This window comes from Anolis carolinensis, chromosome 4 (assembly GCF_035594765.1).
Source record: "Anolis carolinensis isolate JA03-04 chromosome 4, rAnoCar3.1.pri, whole genome shotgun sequence".
In the NCBI taxonomy this organism is placed as follows: domain Eukaryota; kingdom Metazoa; phylum Chordata; class Lepidosauria; order Squamata; family Dactyloidae; genus Anolis; species Anolis carolinensis.
The window spans coordinates 112,930,087-112,949,033 of NC_085844.1; the positions used below are offsets into that span (position 1 = coordinate 112,930,087).

At 40.3% G+C, this 18,947-nt stretch overlaps 1 protein-coding gene across 5 annotated transcripts in view; it reads right to left on the reverse strand.

Annotated features, from left to right (window-relative positions):
• The window catches only part of drosha (drosha ribonuclease III), a 146,339-nt gene that overhangs the window by 109,195 nt on the left and 18,197 nt on the right, over nt 1–18,947 (reverse strand). For all 5 annotated transcript variants that reach the window (XM_062977626.1, XM_062977625.1, XM_062977624.1 and 2 more), the window contains 6 exons: nt 15,502–15,727; nt 10,673–10,814; nt 8,245–8,396; nt 3,203–3,283; nt 1,508–1,594; nt 1,318–1,404 (listed from right to left, as the gene is read on the reverse strand). In XM_062977626.1, coding sequence (XP_062833696.1) covers nt 1,318–1,404; nt 1,508–1,594; nt 3,203–3,283; nt 8,245–8,396; nt 10,673–10,814; nt 15,502–15,727 — 775 coding nt within the window. The remainder of the gene's footprint in view (nt 1–1,317; nt 1,405–1,507; nt 1,595–3,202; nt 3,284–8,244; nt 8,397–10,672; nt 10,815–15,501; nt 15,728–18,947) is intronic.

The following is an 18,947-nucleotide window of genomic DNA, read 5'->3' on the forward strand; positions in this document are numbered from 1 at the left end:
GGATTCGAACCACCAACCTTTCGGTCAGCAAGTTCAGCAGTTCAATGGTTTAATCCGCTGCACCACCAGGGGCTCCATTTCCATAGGTATTCTATCATAATTCTCCATGATCACCCTGGAAGAACTTGGTTAAACTAAGCTTTCAACTGGGCAAGGGCAACTCAGAACTCAAACTCATCAAACAACACGTAAACGTAATTAGCTCTCATTCATTTATTTGCACAGTTGGCAGGACAGTGACCACTGCTGAAATCTAAAATGCAGCTTATAAAAGAAAGTTTGTGTTTGCTTCACATACTAAACTGGCAGTAAGCTCCATTACTTTCAATAGAACACATGCATTCCAAAACAGGGGTTCTCAATTTTTGTTCTTCTAGACATTCTAGATGTAAGCTACCAGGATTTCTGACTATTGGCTTGCCCTTCTAGAAGCTGAAGTCTGAAATGTCTCAAGGAAAAGATTTGCAAACCAATGTTTATCAAACATTCAAAGAATTGCAGTGCAAAAGATACAATGAGGGCCCTCAGTATTTGCTGGACTTTGGTTCCAGGACTGCCTTGGATATCAAAATCCGTGGATCCTGAAGTTCTGTTATGCACAGTGGCATAATAAGATATCCCTTATATAAAAGGGCGGAGCCTCCGATGGCCTAGGGGATAAAAGCCTTGTGACTTGAAGATTGGGTTGCTGACCTGAAGGCTGCCAGGTTCGAATCCCACCTGGGGAGAGTGCAGATGAGCTCCCTCTATCAGCTTCAGCTCCATGCGGGGACATGAGAGAAGCCTCCCACAAGGATGGTAAAACATCAAAACATCTGGGCGTCCCCTGGGCAACATCCTTGCAGACGGCCAATTCTCTCACTCCAGAAGCAACTCCGGTTGCTCCTGACACACAATATATATATATATATATATATATATATATATATATATATATATATATATGGGTAAAATCAAGGCTTGCTTTTGGGAATTCTTAAAAATATTTTTGAGATGTGATTGGTTGAATCCATGGATGTGAAATCCAAGGATATGGAGATCCAACTGTACTTTCACATGATCACATGATTACTGAAAGGGAAGCTTTCCTAATCCAAGTAATCCATGCTGGTGTGAGGATGCCTTGTGACCCTCACAGTAAGGCTGCCTATTTTGTCATCCTGGATTTTGTAGTGTGATGAGGTACTAGAGCTCTCTCATGAGAATTCTAAGTATCTCATGTTTTCATAGGATGCAGCCATGGCTGTTAAAGTGGAATTGTAATGGTATAACTACAGCGTGTGAAAGGCCCTTGGATCAAACAAAAAGCTTACTTACGTTGGTGAGCGGAGCATGTGCAAACATGGAAAACCCTTCAAAGATATATTCATGGTCATCATACTCTATTACAGTTGGTCTGTCAGTCTGGAGAAAAACAGTAAGAGAAACTGGAACATTGTACCACTGGGATTCAAAGTGCAACTGAACTAATATCTATTCTGTGGCCACTACTCCAAACTATACTTACTAAGAAGTTTGTAGGCGGTGACACTGTAATGCGATAGTGAAACAGCCTTCCAGCATTGTTGGTCATGGGCCGACAGGGCTTAATAGGCTTCAAGGAGAAAAAAAAAACAGAAACAGAATATTAGCCAGGACATAGAAAGATAAGTTGGACAAGTTTGCAGGCCAGCCTTCTGCCTTCGGGGCCCATTGCTAGTTGTACACTAAAATAATATTATAAATCATTAAAAATTACAGCCTAGAAAAGGGAGGAAGGAGAAGCTGAAGGGAGAGAAAAAGAGCCCAAGCGGCAATGGGAAGAGAAGGAGGCGATTTATCAACACACAATTGGTTGATAAAGACTTAAAATAGTGTATAACTACTAAAATAATGTATAAATATTAAAATAAATATAGCGTCCCTACTTCACGGATTTTCACTTATGTGGATGGTCATGGAGCATAACCCCTGCGATAAATGAGGGAACACTGTAATATTAACCCACTCAAAAGAACAATCTGGGAATTGGACAACTGAACAAGAAAAAAAATAAAAAGACTATATCTATATATATCTATACAATGAGTGAAGAGAAACAGGAGATTAGAAAACATTACTTGAAAAGGAGGATAGGCATACTACTTTTGAATGTTTCTCTATATTAAGAGGAAAAACCTTCATGGGACTCTCCCCATGGAATGACCCTCAGTTTATCTAAAGATTATCAAAATCCATAATTTTGCCTCAACTTGTACATGAGGTCAGCTTATACATGAGTAATCCTCTAGATGTGGTGGGCTGCCAATATCAACACCGTCATAATTTGCTACAAGTGGTATTAACTGCTGCCCAAGAACATCTGGAGAGCCATACATTTCTCACCCCATTATAGAATATTCCATATGGTTATAAGCCCAAGAATCTGCTTGGAAAGGAAAAGGTGTTATGAGGAAACTGAGTAGTCTAAAAGTCTTTGGAAGAAATAAGAAACCCCCAAAAAGTATTAGTTGCTGTCAATATAGAACCAGAGAGTTCAAGAGCTGGTCTAGTTATTTTAGTAATCCTGTGCTAATTAATCCAACTTCTTTTCCTGCAGGAGTTCCTATGCCTTATGGAGTTAACATTTCCCTATCTTAATCAAACAACATTTCCTTCATCTTGACACGTCAAAAACGTATCTCGCTCCCAGCGTCTTCGGCTCACTGCCTGGCATATGCTGAGGCAATTACCCAATCTGCTGTTATGGGGAGGGGGCAGTGAAATACTAATTTTATTCTCCTTTGCTTCACACAGCTCTTTGATTAAGAAAGGCCTAGCAGAATCCTAATGAACTTCCACTGATACCAGCTGCTTTAAAGAAAAAAGAGGAAAAACCCAGATGAGCAGGCCTGCAACTGCTTCTATTAAAGCAGCACAGATGAAAGATGCTCCAAATTTTAAAGGGCATCCTTTTTTACACTCTGGGAAAACATTTTGGTCCTCAATGATTTCAATGATACAAAGATTTTGACATTGTATGTACTTTTAGTGTATATCTCTAATATATGACAGGTCTTCTGAAGGTTAGGACTGCAACTCCCAACAGTCTCCACCATCATGGCCATTGGAAAGGAACTGTTGGCACTGTTGTCTAAAAGATCTGGAGGACTAAAGGTTCCCCTTCCCTACTCTAAGAAGTCATAGAAAACATTTTATTTGCCATTATTTCAAACCTACTTACCTCTTCCCCTGGATAGATCCCATGTCTTATTCCTGTCCGTCTAGCTTTGGCACTGCATTTGCATAGAGGCCCATCATTCATCTGTCAAAATGAAAAAATAAATCTTGAATTTCATTGCTTAAAAAAAGAGAAAGATATTCAAGTTTAGCAGTGAAAAATATAATCACTTTGAAAATACATATCCTAGAATTAATTCAAGTATATATTTACAGAACACCAGAGATTGGTCATTAAGCTCTTTTTTAACATTTCTTTAGAAAAATCAAATGGGTCCAAGATCAAACATTGTACTTCTACTGACATAATTACTTGTTAGCTTCTAGATCAGTGGTTCTCAACCTGTGGGTTCCCAGATGTTTTGGCCTTCAACTCCCAGAAATCCTAACAGCTAGTAAACTGACTAGGATTTCTGGGAGTTGTAGGCCAAAACACCTGGGGAACCACAGGTTGAGAACCACTGTTCTATATGATGGCTTATTAAAGATGGAAAAAACACTGGGGTGTAACACTAACTTTTCTATTTATGCTATGTTCCTGATTTTTTGGAGCCACTCCCACTTGTAAGAGGAGACACATGGTAGTGATCAAGCAGCATATACCACCTTGCTTGCTTACTATAGACAAGCTATGATTCTGGCTTGTGCAGAAGTAGCATGGAGTCTAGTCTTCACAGTATTTCTAATCTCACCAATGACTTATCCAGAATTTTGAATGATTTAATCTGAATGTTATGAATTAAAATTCCCAGTGACACCAACCCAGACTATTCACATCGCAAGACCTACTTTATTGTTGCTTCATGTTGACTCCAACTTATGGTGTTCCCTAAACCAGGCATGGGCAAACTTCGGCCCTCCAGGTGTTTTGGAGTTCAACTTCCACAATTCCTAACAGCCAGTAAGCTGGCTGGGATTTCTGGGAGTTGAAGTCCAAAACACCTGGAGGGCTGGAGTTTGTCCATGCCTAGTTTAGACCACCACCCCACCTGGCCATTGAAAAAGTGAAAAGATAATGATAATAATAATAACAACAACAACTTTATTCAACTATATCCCGTCCCATCTCCCCGAAGGGACTCAGGGTGTCTTACATGGGATCAAGCCCAGTGGGAAAAAAATTAAAATACAACATCATAAAATACATTTACATTACAAAGCATAACCACATAAAAGCGTTAAAAACATAACCTCAACAACAACTGATATTAGTAACCAAGCCCAGTAGATATGGTCAGAGTTAAAAGGCAGGCCGGGGCTTGTGCAATATACTCCAGGGAAGGGGCTGGTGATAAAGTGCAAAAGGCTAGATATTAAATAAGGCTTGCAAGGCCAAGTCAAGATGTTAAACCGATTAATGAAAGGCACATTGGAAGAACCAGGTTTTCAAATTGTTCCGGAAGGTGGCCAGGGTGGGCTCTTATCTTGTCTCTCTGGGGAGGGAGTTCCAGAGCCATGAGGCCACCACTGAGAAAGCCCTCCAAAGCAGATCTTAAAGCTCACGCAGGTTTATAGCGAAAAATAGCCCAACCATCCAACAGTGCCAAACTTGGTGGAGTGCGGCCAGACAGACTCCTGTTTTCCTTTGGTTAGCCCTGCTCCATCAGTATTTTGATGGGTCAACAACAACCCTAATGCAGTTGAATAAGAAGGCAATTAAAGACAAAATCTTTGAAATTGATGCATCTGACAACTTGCAGATTAATAAACAACAGGGTTTCACCACTTGGTATCCTCTACTACAGAGTGACCAATATTGACAACAATTTCTTCAAGACTTAACGTCTGTAGAAAAGCATTTACAGCCCTGGGCTTCCAAACAATGCCATCAAGCTGGCTAGAGGGAAGATACAGAGGGATCCCTCATGCCCAATGACTTTGTATTTATTGGTTGGGGAAAAGAGAGGATTTAATAAACTATCTGTTACATTGCCCTTTGTATAATGACCATAGAAACAATCTTCTGAGAGTCCTTTTGGAAGAAAGTACAGCATGGCAACAGCCAGCAGTGATCGGTGACTGGACTCCTGTTTTCCTTGTTGTAGTAGCCAGCAGGAGCAGCATGGGTCGTGGCAGTTGCTTGTCATGCAGAGTGATCTCAACCAAGGTGGCAGAACTACGAGGGAGAGAGAGAGAGGAGAAATTGCTCCCTCCTCCCCCTCCCTTTTCCAATTGCTTTGTCGTTCTGAATAGTGTCAATTCAATCCATGAGCAACTAACACGACCCACGAAGAGTCCACTGGCCATCACAACAAGAACAGGACGGGACAGTGAGCGCCAACCCATGTCTCTGGGCCGTCTAAGCCAAAAGAACACAGGATGGCCATGTAAACAGTTGTGGCCCAAAGTCACAGTCTGCACTGAATTCTGGGGGAGAATTCAAAGCAACCGGTGACCTTGGCTCACGCTGTTCAAGCGCGTGTTAAGCAGATTTGACCTGCATTAACCCAGGCCCCTTTCTACACTGCCATATAATCCAATTCAAAGCAGATAATCTGGAGTTTATATGACAGTGTAGAAAGGGCCCCAGATCAGCTCTGTGTATCATTTAACCACCACTGAGTTTATTCTCCCACCTTTGGCAGTAAGTGGACAGAGTACATGTGCCTGTAGTGCAATGTTCAAACCACTACATCGTGCTGGGTCTCATAAGAACTCTAGTATGAAAAGATAATTCCTAGCTACAAAAAGGGAAGACTGATTCACACCAAAACAAAAATTATAGCCACTGCTCTGCAGGGTGGGCAACCACTTGCTCATCGAGCATATTTTTATCTCCCTGCCTTAGATCTGAGGACAGGCAAAGGTGGAACAAAATATAGTATTTAAGATGAAACAGTGCTGTGTTGAAAACTGTCCATCAAGCCAAAATGATTGTAGAGGGACAATTTAGAATGTGCTTTCAGAGTTGAAAAAACAGGAACGTGTGGGTAAGTTTGTTGAAATTACTGCTTTTTCATCAGCCAGGCTATGATTTCTGCTTGATACAATTTCCTGACCGCCACAATACTGTAAACATATGATTTGGAAAGCTGAGTTTTAGTCACATGAGCACCATGCAAGCAATGTTCCAGAGCTCACTATATTAATCATTTTTTAAAAAATTAAATAAAAAGCATGCTTGAATATAGCAGGATGTCTTGATAATCTAAATCAATAACATGGAAAATAGCCAAAATTATTTTCTTTGTTGGATTTTAATTGCAAATTTTGTATTTAGAGAATTAGTATTGTATTGTTTTAGAAAATATGGTTTAGCCATCCAAAATTAGTAAAACAAAATTAGAAGAGGAAGAAAAGAACTCAAAGCGTGATTGTAAATGAATGGATCTTCCTGAGAAGAATCGATGCCGGTATTTAGCATTATGACAGGATATCATGTTATAGGATCCAGAAAGATGCAAATTGTGACCTTCACCCTAAATCTTCAAAAGGAAATATCATATATATTCGAAGATAAGCCGGGTTTTTCAGGCCTTTTTGATCTGAAAAAAAGCCTCCATCGGCTTATAATGGAGTCAAGGCTGGGCAGTAGAGCCTGGGAAGTGTTCACTGGCCTTTGCGAGTCCTATATATATATATGTGTGTGTGTGTGTGTGTGTTTCTATATATGCATGTTTCTCCTGAAGTCTTTGCAAACCATATATATCCATTAATCTTATAAAAGCATTTTCCCCTTAAATATTTGTTAATTTCTCCTACAGATATATAGGCATTTTCCCCTGCCAGCCTTTGCAATCCCTATGTATCTATGTATCTGTATCTATCTATATACATTATTTTATATATGAATTTTCCCCTCACATGTTTATAAGTCTCTGCAAATCTTACAGAAATATAGATATTGATATATAGGAGTACCTATATATCTGTATATCTCTGTGTGTGTGTTTATATGTGTGTGTGAGTGTGTGTGTATAGCTAGATAAATATGAATATAGGTATACAGGGCTTACAAATATCGCAGGAGGGAAATGTATACATATATAGAGAGAGGATTTGCAAGCTTTTCAGGGGAAATGCATATGTGAAATTAGTATATATAATTATAGATCTATATCTAGCTCTGCATTGCTTATATAGGCATCAACATGTTTGCCTGTTACCTGGGGTCCCCAGATGTTTTTGCCCTACAACTCCCAGAAATCCCAACCGGTTTACCAGCTGTTAGGATTTCTGGGTGTTGTAGGCCAAAAAACCCGAGAACCCCAGGTTGGGAACCACTGCCTTAGAAGCAAACTATGAAAGTAAAAGCAGTGTCAAACTGCATTCATTCTACAATCTGCATGCACCCTAAAAGAGCTCCTTTACAACAGTTCTGAAACCATAGTTAAAACTGCCAGAGCAAGTTTCATGAACCAAAGAACATTTCAAACAGCACAAACTTAGCAGTCTGTCAAAAACTCAAAAGGGATGGACCAAGCCTGACTTCCCTTCATTAATCACCTAGGCTTTCAAGATGGTGGGGCACACACTAGGCCTCTGCTGAAGATCTCTAAATTTGGGGCAGGTTCACACGGGAGAAGGCGGTCTTTCATCAAAACCAGAGCCACCTTGCTGTAGCAGTGATTCTGGTTTTGATGAAAGAATGCCTTCTGAACTTGAACCAGGGAAAACAGGGTTTAAATCCCTCCCCAACCCCCAGTTTGACCAGTCAAACCCACTGGAAGATACTCTTAGCCTTAAAGAAAGATAAAATGTAAGCTTCCTCTAAATAAATCAAGTCAAAACCAGAAGCATTAATTGAGCTTAGAAGGAAACTAGACACCAGTGCAGCTCTTTCAAGATGGTTGATATATGCATATAGTTAGCAACAGTCTGACTGCTGGATTGTGCACTTACTATAACTTCCAAACACTTTTCAAGAGTAAACCCACATAGAGTGCATCACAGGACTCTAATTGGGAGGCAATTATTGTCAAGGAGAGCTCTTTTGCAATCAAAGCATTGAGATAGTTGCCGCTAACTTCAGCACTGCTTCGGGCTAAGCAGATTACAAGATGCATTGGCCTAGTGCCAATTTTTTCTTGCATATTCTGTTCATACCTGTCCAGGATCGTTGTACCACAGCTCCTCATGGAGGCGGTCTGGGTGTGCCTTCTTGCGCTTAATTTCAGCAATGACATCAAAAACCTCTGAGTCCGAACTGCTAGAACAGCTGTCATCCTCTGAGTCGCATTCAGAGTCACTTGAGCTCCCTATTCCATCAAGATGACAACAAAACGACACATTGGGACAACTCACTCATTAAGAAACAAAACACTGGGGAACTGACAGTCCTTATGCTGCTTAGTCACTAAACCTGTGGCTTTTTCCTCTGTAGTGAGGAGTGTCAGGATGCCTTATCAGTGAACCCCAAACCTTCCTTCAAATTTAGTTTCTAGATACAGGGGTTCAATCACAGAATGACAAGGAGAAAGAAATACTAGATATTACTCTGTGTAGGGAATCCCAAACCACGTTGGCAGAGGACATGATTTCAAGGAGGCTCTATTCTGAAATAATAATATGAATACTACTGATAATTTTATTTCTTACCCGCCTCTCTCACGGTTCGAAGTAGGACACAACACACAGTAGTTAAAACGTCATATAAAATATGTATGAAATCCTTGCGATGCTATAGCTTCCTGCCCCACTGACAAAAGAAATTATATATTTCACCCTCTTGTTCATTTGGCAGGAGGAAATAAGTACATGGACATAACAGAAACTTTTGCTGTGCAGAGAAAGGCCTCCCTCTGGACTTAGAAAGAAAAATGATGTCAGGCTCAAGGGAGAGGAAACATCAGAAGAGGGTGTCAGGTAGAGCTGGGGAGAGGATCTTGTCATAGGTCAAACTCCGTCCATTAGTTACAGATTGCTTCCCCTGCTCTACTTATTTCTGGCAGTCTCCATACAATGTTTCAGGAATACACAGAATTACTCGTAGTGTCACTCATAGGAAGAACAGTTTGCACAAGTCAGTGCTTTCATGACAGACGTTGCTACAATTCTTTTCTGTGTTACCATATTGAACAATAAAAAAGCCAGAGGTAAAGAGAAAATAATTTTGTTCAACTCAGAGGAAGTATATTTCTATCCCTTCATCTGACCTGAGTGAGGCCAGGTGAAAAACAACCCCCATCTCCTGTAATTTTTCCTTGTCTGGCCGTTCCCAAAGTCTGCGAAAATGATGCTGGCCTGCCTCTGAGAAGGAGGCCCCTTCTGTGGGGATTTGTAAAAAGGCACCATGATGTAATGGGTTAACCGGAAAGACATGTTTCAGTAGCTGATTGGCTAAGCGTGCCAGGAGCCAACATTCTGATTGGCTACTGTCTCTGGCTTGCTTCTGAGAGAAACGGTTTGAGCTGGCATTTTCACCTCAGAGAGCGCTGACTGGAAACAGGCAGGGAATTAACGTATGCCGACTCTCTGAAGCCTGATCATTTTAAGGCAACGAGGCATATTTAACAACTGTTTTAAAAGGACTGTTTATTCCCTCTGTTCTCTGTAAGAAATCAGAGGCTACTGTATATATTGTTGCTCTGTTTGATCTATTGAAGTGAAGTAAAGTTACTGTTCCATGCCTCACAACCTCTGAGGATGCCTGCCATAGATGTGGGCGAAACGTCAGGAGAGAATACTTCTGGAACATGGCCACACAGCCCGAAAGACATACAACAACCCTGTGATCCCGGCCATGAAAGCCTTCGACAACACATTGTTCCTTATTTCATAAACCTGAGTGGCACGTTATTACACTGCAGGGTAAACTTTGGTTCAGAAGCCATGGTATAGCTTCTATTTATTTACATCTACAACCTCCAACACCTTCTACAATGCCATAAAATCCATATTATCAAAGCAGATAATCTAGATTATCTGCTTTGAACTGGATTATATGGGTCTACACTGCCATATAATCCCATTCAAAGCAAATAATCTGGATTTTATATGGCAGTATAGAAGAGAGACGGAGATTGTTGAACCAAGGAGCGAAAATGGTCTTGGGACAAATGGGCTACTAATAAATCAGAGCTCACATTTCATGCAAGTATAATTTAAAGTAAAATGTTTATGTGCATTGGGACCTGAGATTGGTTCACTCACATCTGCAGCAGTAATGTGAGTGTCAAGTAAAAGAGTGCATAATATGTAACCCTTGAATGATGGAGAAATTTGGGAGCTGATACAGAGAAGCAGGAGAGGAAGAGGGATGGCATGCCTTCTGCAGCAAAAACTCAATGTAAGATTCCCTCTTCTAGCACAGGAAAGCCTATATTGTTCCTTGTACAGGAGGAACTGGGGTTAAATAATCCATCAAGTTTGGCAGGAAAGTGTTGGATAATGGTGGAAGAGGGTGACATGAACACTTATTGATGAATCAGAAAGCCGTCAGGGAATAGATTTGGCCCCTAGTTGCCTATCCCAATTGTAAAGTGGTAAGTACTTGTTTCTGGGATGGTTTAGCCATTCTCAATGCCGCACTTACCCACATCTTCATCCAGTTTGGTTTTGGGTGGCTCCCATGGTGGCCTGGCAGCTTTGGCCTTAGCCTGACGCTTTCCTAACTCCTCTTCAAATTTTTCATATAAATCTCTGAGGCGGCTCGTTCCAACCACTGTGGAATCTCCCTTGTAATAACAAAGAAAAGACAACAGTTAAAATGTATTTTTGGAAAGTTTGAAAATGTCTACCTTCGGTAATTCTACCTCAGAAAGGCAACACACCCTATACAAACGTATTGTGAAAAATGAAAGCAAATACATTGCAATTATATCAGATATAGACAAGCAAGTGAGAATCTGTTATTTCTTACATTCAACCACAATAACAATGAAGCTGTACATTTCTTAATAACTAGCTTGGGGACCCAGCGATGCCCAGGTTATTTGAAAAGGGCATTGTTTGTTTTTGAACGTTAGGTATTCTCAGTTTGGTGTGAGTGAACTAAAATTCTCAGAATCGTGGGTCAATCCTCCCCGAACCGTGCCAGTATTCAAAGTTCACCATTTCGAGTCTGTGCACCAAGTGTGCCCCAGATCTGTCATTGGCTGGTCATTGTCTGACTGCAGTGTTCTCTGGATGGGGATGATTCCCAAGGCGTCTTCACAAAACATCTGTCAATATTCACAGTAGGCCATCTTGAGTTTGTGTGCTAAGTTTGGTCCAGATCTGTCATTGGCTGGGTTCAGTGCTCTTTGGATGCAAGTGAACTATAGCTCCCAACATCAAGGCCAATTCCCAGAAACACCTGCAATCCCTCAGTGGGAGTCACAGTGCTCTGACTTGATGCAGGGTGAACAACTTCCATCATGTGGAGTCAATCCCCCAAACTCCTCCAGTATGTTTAGTTGCTGCTTAGTTCTGCTCTGATTGTTATGCAGACAGAGTTGAAAAGAATAGGAAAGGGTTAAGGGAGAGGCAGCGGGTGGAGTCATGCAAATTCCACACCAATGGAGAGAGAAAGGAACACTGGGATGCCTGCCTGTGGTGGAGGAAAACGTAAAATCTAGGATGAAATTGTCCCCAAATGAAAGCATGCCTTGGTTGGTGGGCCATAGTGTTTGGAGAGGACATTGGCAGGGGTTGGGGCTACATGTTCATGGTGCTCACTATAACCTGCAATATCCTAGGTTGGAGTGACTTGGTGGCTCCTCAGCACTGAGAACTATAGCCTTTTTGAGGAGGTGGGAGGCTATCTGTGTAAGTAGACACCTCTGCCGCATACACACATACAGATTTTCACTTTTATTATGTGTATAGATGAGGGTAAAAGGATGTGGTAAAAATGGTGACCCACATGGGTGAATGCCACAGGTCACTAACAAATTGCATTTTTGTGTATCCAAGACAAGCAGTGCAAATGTAAATTTTCATTTATGTGATCATTACAAAAGCCCAATTGCAGAGAAACACCTGAAGGTCATCATATAACTCAATTATTAATATGCAAGGTTTCGGGTTGTTGGGCGTTTCCATGCGGGAGGCAGAAGAATGTAATGTGCCATAAAACATTAACTAACACTAGCGAGACCTCATCTGGCATGCAGAAGAAATCAATGAATGGGAAAATCCCTGGTACGGAAAACCAATCTTATGAGGAAACATTAAAGGAACTGGGAAACTTTAGCTTTAAGAAGCGACGGCTGATATGAAACATTAGAGCACTTTTCAAATCCCTGCAAAGTCTTCACACAGAAGTAGATAAAGACTTACACTTTGTTGCCTCAGAGGGCAGAGTTAGATCAAAAGGGCTTCAGTCCAATGAGGTAGGTAGGTTTTGTTTGAACTTTTCAAAGAACTGTCTTGATACTAAGAGAAGTTTGACAATGGGAACCAATTCCCCACAGGGATCATAGACTCGCACTCAACAGAGGTCTCCCAACAAAAATGAAGCAGCCATTTGTTGAAGATGCTCTGTCTCCGCGGGCAAAGATGATATCCAAGTCCTTTCCTGACCCTGTGATGCAGTTAAATTAGCCCCAACTAGAGAGAAATGAGATTTGCTGCCACTACACTTACAATCTTAATGCAAACAGAACGAGGGCTGGAATCCTTGTTAAGACCAAACCCACCAAGCACATATTACTTGGATTAAACTCATGCAAACAGCGTCAGGAAGATAGAGGATCTGACACAATACAGGGAAAGACTGTGTGGTGCAATTGTCTTCACAGGTATTTTGAGAGTAAGTGAACTCAATAGGACCTATTTTTGAGCAGACACGTCTAGAGTACAACTACTGAACACTGGAGGATTAATTAATGAAGTTTGGCACCACTATGATTACCACGGCTCAATGCTATGGAATCCTTAAACTTGTAGTTTTACAGGGTTTTTAGCCTCCCCTACCAAAAGGGTGCTGATGTCTCACCAAACTACACATCCCAAGATTCCATAGCATTGGGCCACAACAGTGGTGTCAAAGAGCATCAATACTACTGCGTAGATGTACCCTAGGAAGCGGCTGTAGCCACGGAGGCAAAATCTGGGGATTACACTACCAGGAATGAATTTTGACACCCAAATGGTATTTTTTGTTTACTCCCTAAATTTCTAGCACTGCATCAATTTCAGATGAGCATTTAGAAACACAGTTTAGGCATCCAGTGAAAAACAAACACAAGAAACTTAAGTGTAAACTATGTATTACACTATGTAACACGATTTTTGTTCCTGGGTTATAAATGTCATTTCCTAATTGAGTCTATCATAAAAACAGGGGAAAAGTTTATTAAACTGCAAAAACACTGTTTTTGCAGGACATCCTGTAGCACATGTTGCTATTGTTTTTCAATGAATATCCCATCAAGTCTCAACCAATTCAACATAGTTTGTGGCAGCCACAAAAACAAAGTTTCTGAAATATAACAACTACGTTCAAAGTACGTACTGCACAATTAAAGAGGAAATAACACTTTCGAACCAGGAACAGATTTTTTTTCAATTTTTTTGCATAGTGTTATCATTTCTCATTCTCTGCAATGTTGGAGAACTGAGGACTGAAGGAAAATGTCATTGGGAATCAGAATTCGTATTTATCCTCCATTTTGCTTCCCTCCCCTGCCAAAAATGCTTCTAGGATTATTATGTTTGGTGATCTTCTTTCTGATATGCATGGTTTTTAAACAGAAAAAATAATTCACTTTCAATTTTGGTACTGCGTTTAAAAAAACAAAACATTTCTTGAAAAATAACCAAGCTTGAAGAATATTGGGCAGCAGCACAGAGACTTTAAAGTAATATGTGCCTCAGAAGAACCACATCAATGGCATGCTATTAAACATCAAGAGAAAAATATGTGATTTCTGAGGTTCAACATTAAACGTATGACATGGTCACATATATTTATTATTGGATACATTTGTTAAATCTCAGTCTGCTAATATTTTAATATCACAACAAAGCACAGTTCTGCCTAACATTATTTATTTATTTATTTATTGCATTTTTATCCTATATTTCTCCCGATACAGAGATTCAGTATTGTTATAGTAATTCATATTCAAATTCTTTACGTGATTACTCAAAAATAAACCGTGTTGAAATCAATGAAGTTAATTTTTAGGTAAGTAAGTACAGTGTTCCCTCACTTATCATGGAGGTTATGTTCCAGGACCACTCACAATAAGTGAAAATCCGCGAAGTAGGGACGCTATATTTATTTTAATATTTATACATTATTTTAGTAGTTATACACTATTTTAAAGTCTTTATCAACCAATCGTGTGTTGATAAATCACCTCCTCCTCCTCCAGTTGCCGCTTGGGCTCCTTTTCTCTCCCTTTGGCTTCTCCTTCTTCCCTCTCTTAGGCTGTAAATTGTAATTTTTTTATGATTTATAATATGCTTTTAGAGTTTATTGAAAAACCGCGAAACAGCGAATCCACAAAAAGGGAATCACGAAGTAGTGAGGGAACACTGTATAGCATTGCAGATATACACACTGACCTAAAAATTTTATTGCAGCTTCTTTTAAACATCTCTAAAGTATGGGATGAATACTTCAGCCTTGCCTCGCATAATCAGAGTATATTTCTGAATAAACACATATAAAGTTATGCTAAGAGCGACTATGCTTACACAGACAGCTTTGCATATACAGAGAGCCAAACAAAAAATCTTAATTTCTCTCCTAAATTAAAATAAATTTTACAGTACTAAAGGCATGGAAACTACACAATGAGAATTTGGAATAATAATCCAAACAGCATAAAAATGTAAATTAATTGTGAATTGATAGTTCTATCTGTGTAACATCCAATTTGTAAATATGAGACTTACGTTAGAAATTGGATTTTAAAATCAGATATCTAAACTGGGTCAATTTTCTTACTGTTTTGATCATTTAAATATAAATTGTTTAAATGAACTCACCCTGACAACTCTGACACACTGTCCTCTAGCTGCAGTCTGAAGCTGTGCATTCTATAAAAGGTGGCATTTTGCCCCTTTGAAATAACCCTGAATGCACTCATAAAAGGAATCAACAGCAGATCGGTTTGGATACTAAGACAAGAATAACTCAAGAAGTTTATGAAAGGAAAGTTTCACATATTCCCTGGATAATGTGGAATGGACCAATGGGTTGGAGGAATCTGTCAAAATCAAGTAGGTTTCAATCTTACTCAGGGAAATTCTCTCTTCTTACATCAGGCTACATTGCTCATGAGAACCATACACCCACAGGAGAGGGTATATGGCATAACATTCATGGGAAGCATCGGCAGCCAGAGCCCACAGGAAACATCTATGTTGAACTTCTTAAGTTTGCCTCTGTTAAGAACCAAGGCACTGCTTGACAGAGTGACTACATACCACTTGATCCATGGGATCACTTGAAAAGTAGCTTTCTGAGTGGGTGCAACGAACCCACACTGGTTTCAGGAGGTCCTCGTCTTCCACCTCACTCTTCTCAACGGCAGCCTCATCTGGCTCCTTGTCCTTGATGGAAGTGTAATTCTTCTCCCTCGTGGCATTTTCTGACCACCGCTCCCTCTCCTCTTCCCAGCGAGGTCTCTTTCGGTCTTCACTGGGAGATCGACTGCATGGAAACAAAAGGGAACACAGCTCTGTTGTTTGCAGGATAGCCAGGCTCAATGAGCCCAGGGTCAGCTCTTACATTGATGCACAAAACTTACACATATGAGCTATTGGGAAGACATGGTTGAAGAACTGAATTTGCTAAAACTACAGCACCTGAAAAGAGACACACCTTCTAACGATAAAGCCTGAACAAAGCTGGCCCTCCTATTAGGCAGCATAGGAAAACAAGCAGCAGATGTTGAAGAATGAGCAGCTCCCCAGCTGTTTCTCTCTGTTGGAGGGTAGTCTGTGTAACATAGAGACTGATCTCTACCCTCCAGACCAGGGGTCCCCACACTTTTTAAACAGGGGGCCAGTTCACGATCCTTCGGACCGTTCGAGGGCCGAACTATAGTTGGCCACTGAGCAATAAATAATAATAATAATAATAATAATAATAATAATAATAATAATAATAATGATAACAATAATAAAATAGAGGGTTGGAAGAGACCCTTTGGGCCATTGAGTCAAATCCCCTTCTGCCTTTGTGCACCGAAAGCACAAGCAAAGCACCCCTGATGGATGACCACCCAACCTCAATGTTAATAGTAATAATAATAATAATAATAAAATAAGATTGAACTTCAAAGACTCTGGCAGAAACCAGTGCAGATGGTCCCGGTGGTGATGGGCACACTGGGTGCCATCCCAAAAGATCTCAGCCGGCATTTGGAAACAATAGACATTGACAAAATTACGATCTGCCAACTGCAAAAGGCCGCCCTACTGGGATCTGCACGCATCATCCGAAAATACATCACACAGTCCTAGACACTTGGGAAGTGTTCGACTTGTGATTTTGTGATATGAAATCCAGCATATCTATCTTGTTTGCTGTGTCATAATAAAATAATAATAAAGAGGGTTGGAAGAGACCCCTTGAGACATTTAGTCCAACCCCCATCTGCCTCTGTGCACCAAAAGCACAAGCAAAGTATCCCTGACATATGGCCATCCAGCCTCAAATTTAATAATAATAATAATAATACAGTAAGAATAATAATGGTTGTAAGAGAAGAAGTGACCCCTTGGGTCATTTAGCCCAACCCCCTTCTGCCCTTGTGCCGTGGGGGCCGGATAAATGGCTTCGATGGGCTGCATCCGGCCCCCGGGCCTTAGTTTGGGGACCCCTGCTCCAGACTAACCTGCTGCCCACTGGGGATTTGGAGGATTCTACAATACGTGGATGAATTTCAGATGCTGTAGGAGTCTTGTTCAACCTGCAGCCCAGGATGGCTATGAATGCGATCCAACACAAAATCATAAGGTTACTTAAAACATTATGATTTTATTTTTGGTAATGTGATTGCACAGTTCTTAAGGACAAACTTCGTAGATGACAATAAATCAGAATGGAATAATCAGTGTATGTGACATCAATAAATATTGGAGTATAATCCAGAATTCACATTATAATTGCACACAGTTCAGCCAGAAAAAAAAACAGAAAAACTGTTAAAATTAACTAATAAAATAAAGAATAAGAGGATTCTACTGCAATGTTATGCAAAATGAATTACGAAAAAAAATCAAGTGTGTATTTTGTACTAAGCATAATGCTGCTGCGTGCCATCAGTTCTTTTTCTTTGTAGTTGGATTGAGTTTTACAGCGGTGTGTGACTCAATTCTTCTTCTTTCAATACAGTCCAAGGGAGGCAAAAATTTGGACACGCCTGATATAGTATATCTCTCAGAGGTGTCAAAGCCATCTCTGAGTATTCGTTGCCTGAGAAAACTAGTAAGGATGTTACAAGTTGATGAACAGCATGAGGGCACACATTCATATTGTCCCCCATCATTGTAGTTCGAATGCAAAGTGGCACAATATCTTCCAGCTAAGGCATCATCATCGTCATTACTTATACTCCATCTTAAAAAAAATAGTAGTCAAGGTGGCATAGAATGCAAAATAACCAGATTACATCTTACAATGAAAAACAGACCCTTAAAAAGGATACAAAGTAATTAAAAGGTAGTTGTAGTTTTTCGCAGGAAACGAGAGGTGACACGAAAATGGAAGCCGCACAGACATCATGCTTGCTTTTGTTTTCCTTTCATTTCGGCCCCGTAACAATAAGCAGGTACTGACAGAGGGCTGCTTTCCCATTACAGCTAATGTGTACCAATGGGTGTTAATAATAATAATAATATAAATAGCCATAGTTACTCTGGTACCCTAAGCTGACTCTGAGAGAGGTCTGCTTCTCCATTACATCTGATGTATACCAATGGGTCTTAATAATAATAGTAATATTAAGAACAACAGTTATTCTGGGACCCTAAACTGGGTCTGGGAGAGGAGTGCCCCTCATGACAGCTGATGTTTGCCAATGGGTGATGATAACAACAACAACAACAACAACAACAACAACCGTACTCTGGGGAAGACCCAAACGTTTTAAAAGTTGGTGGGCTAAAAGGGGTCAAAATGCCCTCCGTGTGTGACCATTTTCACCCCTCAAGCCCAAAAACCAAGTGTGTGTGTGGGGGGGGGGGGGGGATGAACCTCAGAAGCCCTCCCATTGCAGTCAAAGGTCCAAATATTTTCATTTTTTGTTTTCATAAGTCAGATGAAAATTCTGTTTGTATAGGCGCCTCATTTTCATTAGCGGAAACAAATACAAAAATTATATGAAACAAATGAAACTATACAAAACAAACAGCAATTGTGTACAAAAGCACAACACTAATGTTTACACCGTTTTTGGGAACAAGGCAAATTCTCACATAACCTGATGCAAAGCTTGAGGAAGGGGTTCACAGAGTTCACAAAAGCCACCTTATGCAAGATGGTGAAAATTCCAGCTGCTTGAGCCAAACTGGCCAGCTACTCAAGTGTAAATCCCAAAAGGATTTGAGCCAATGTTTTTCTTTTGTGAAGCACCTGAAACAGTTTCAGTGAAAACCTGAAATGTAAATTATGAATAACAAACAGGTGCAATCTTGGGTTTACAGTAATCCATGTCATATTCATGCTTTCCATCAGGCAATAGATGGGAAAATGCTGTAACAGCTTTTATTTACACAAAAGGAAACAAAATAGTAAAGGAATGTGAAATTCAGTAATTATTGATACCATGTATAAAATGCTGTAACCCACTGCTTCTTAAACTGTGAGTCCTGAACCCAAATTGGGTTCTCTGAGCTCAATGATGGGGCCCTGAGCTTTTTTCCTG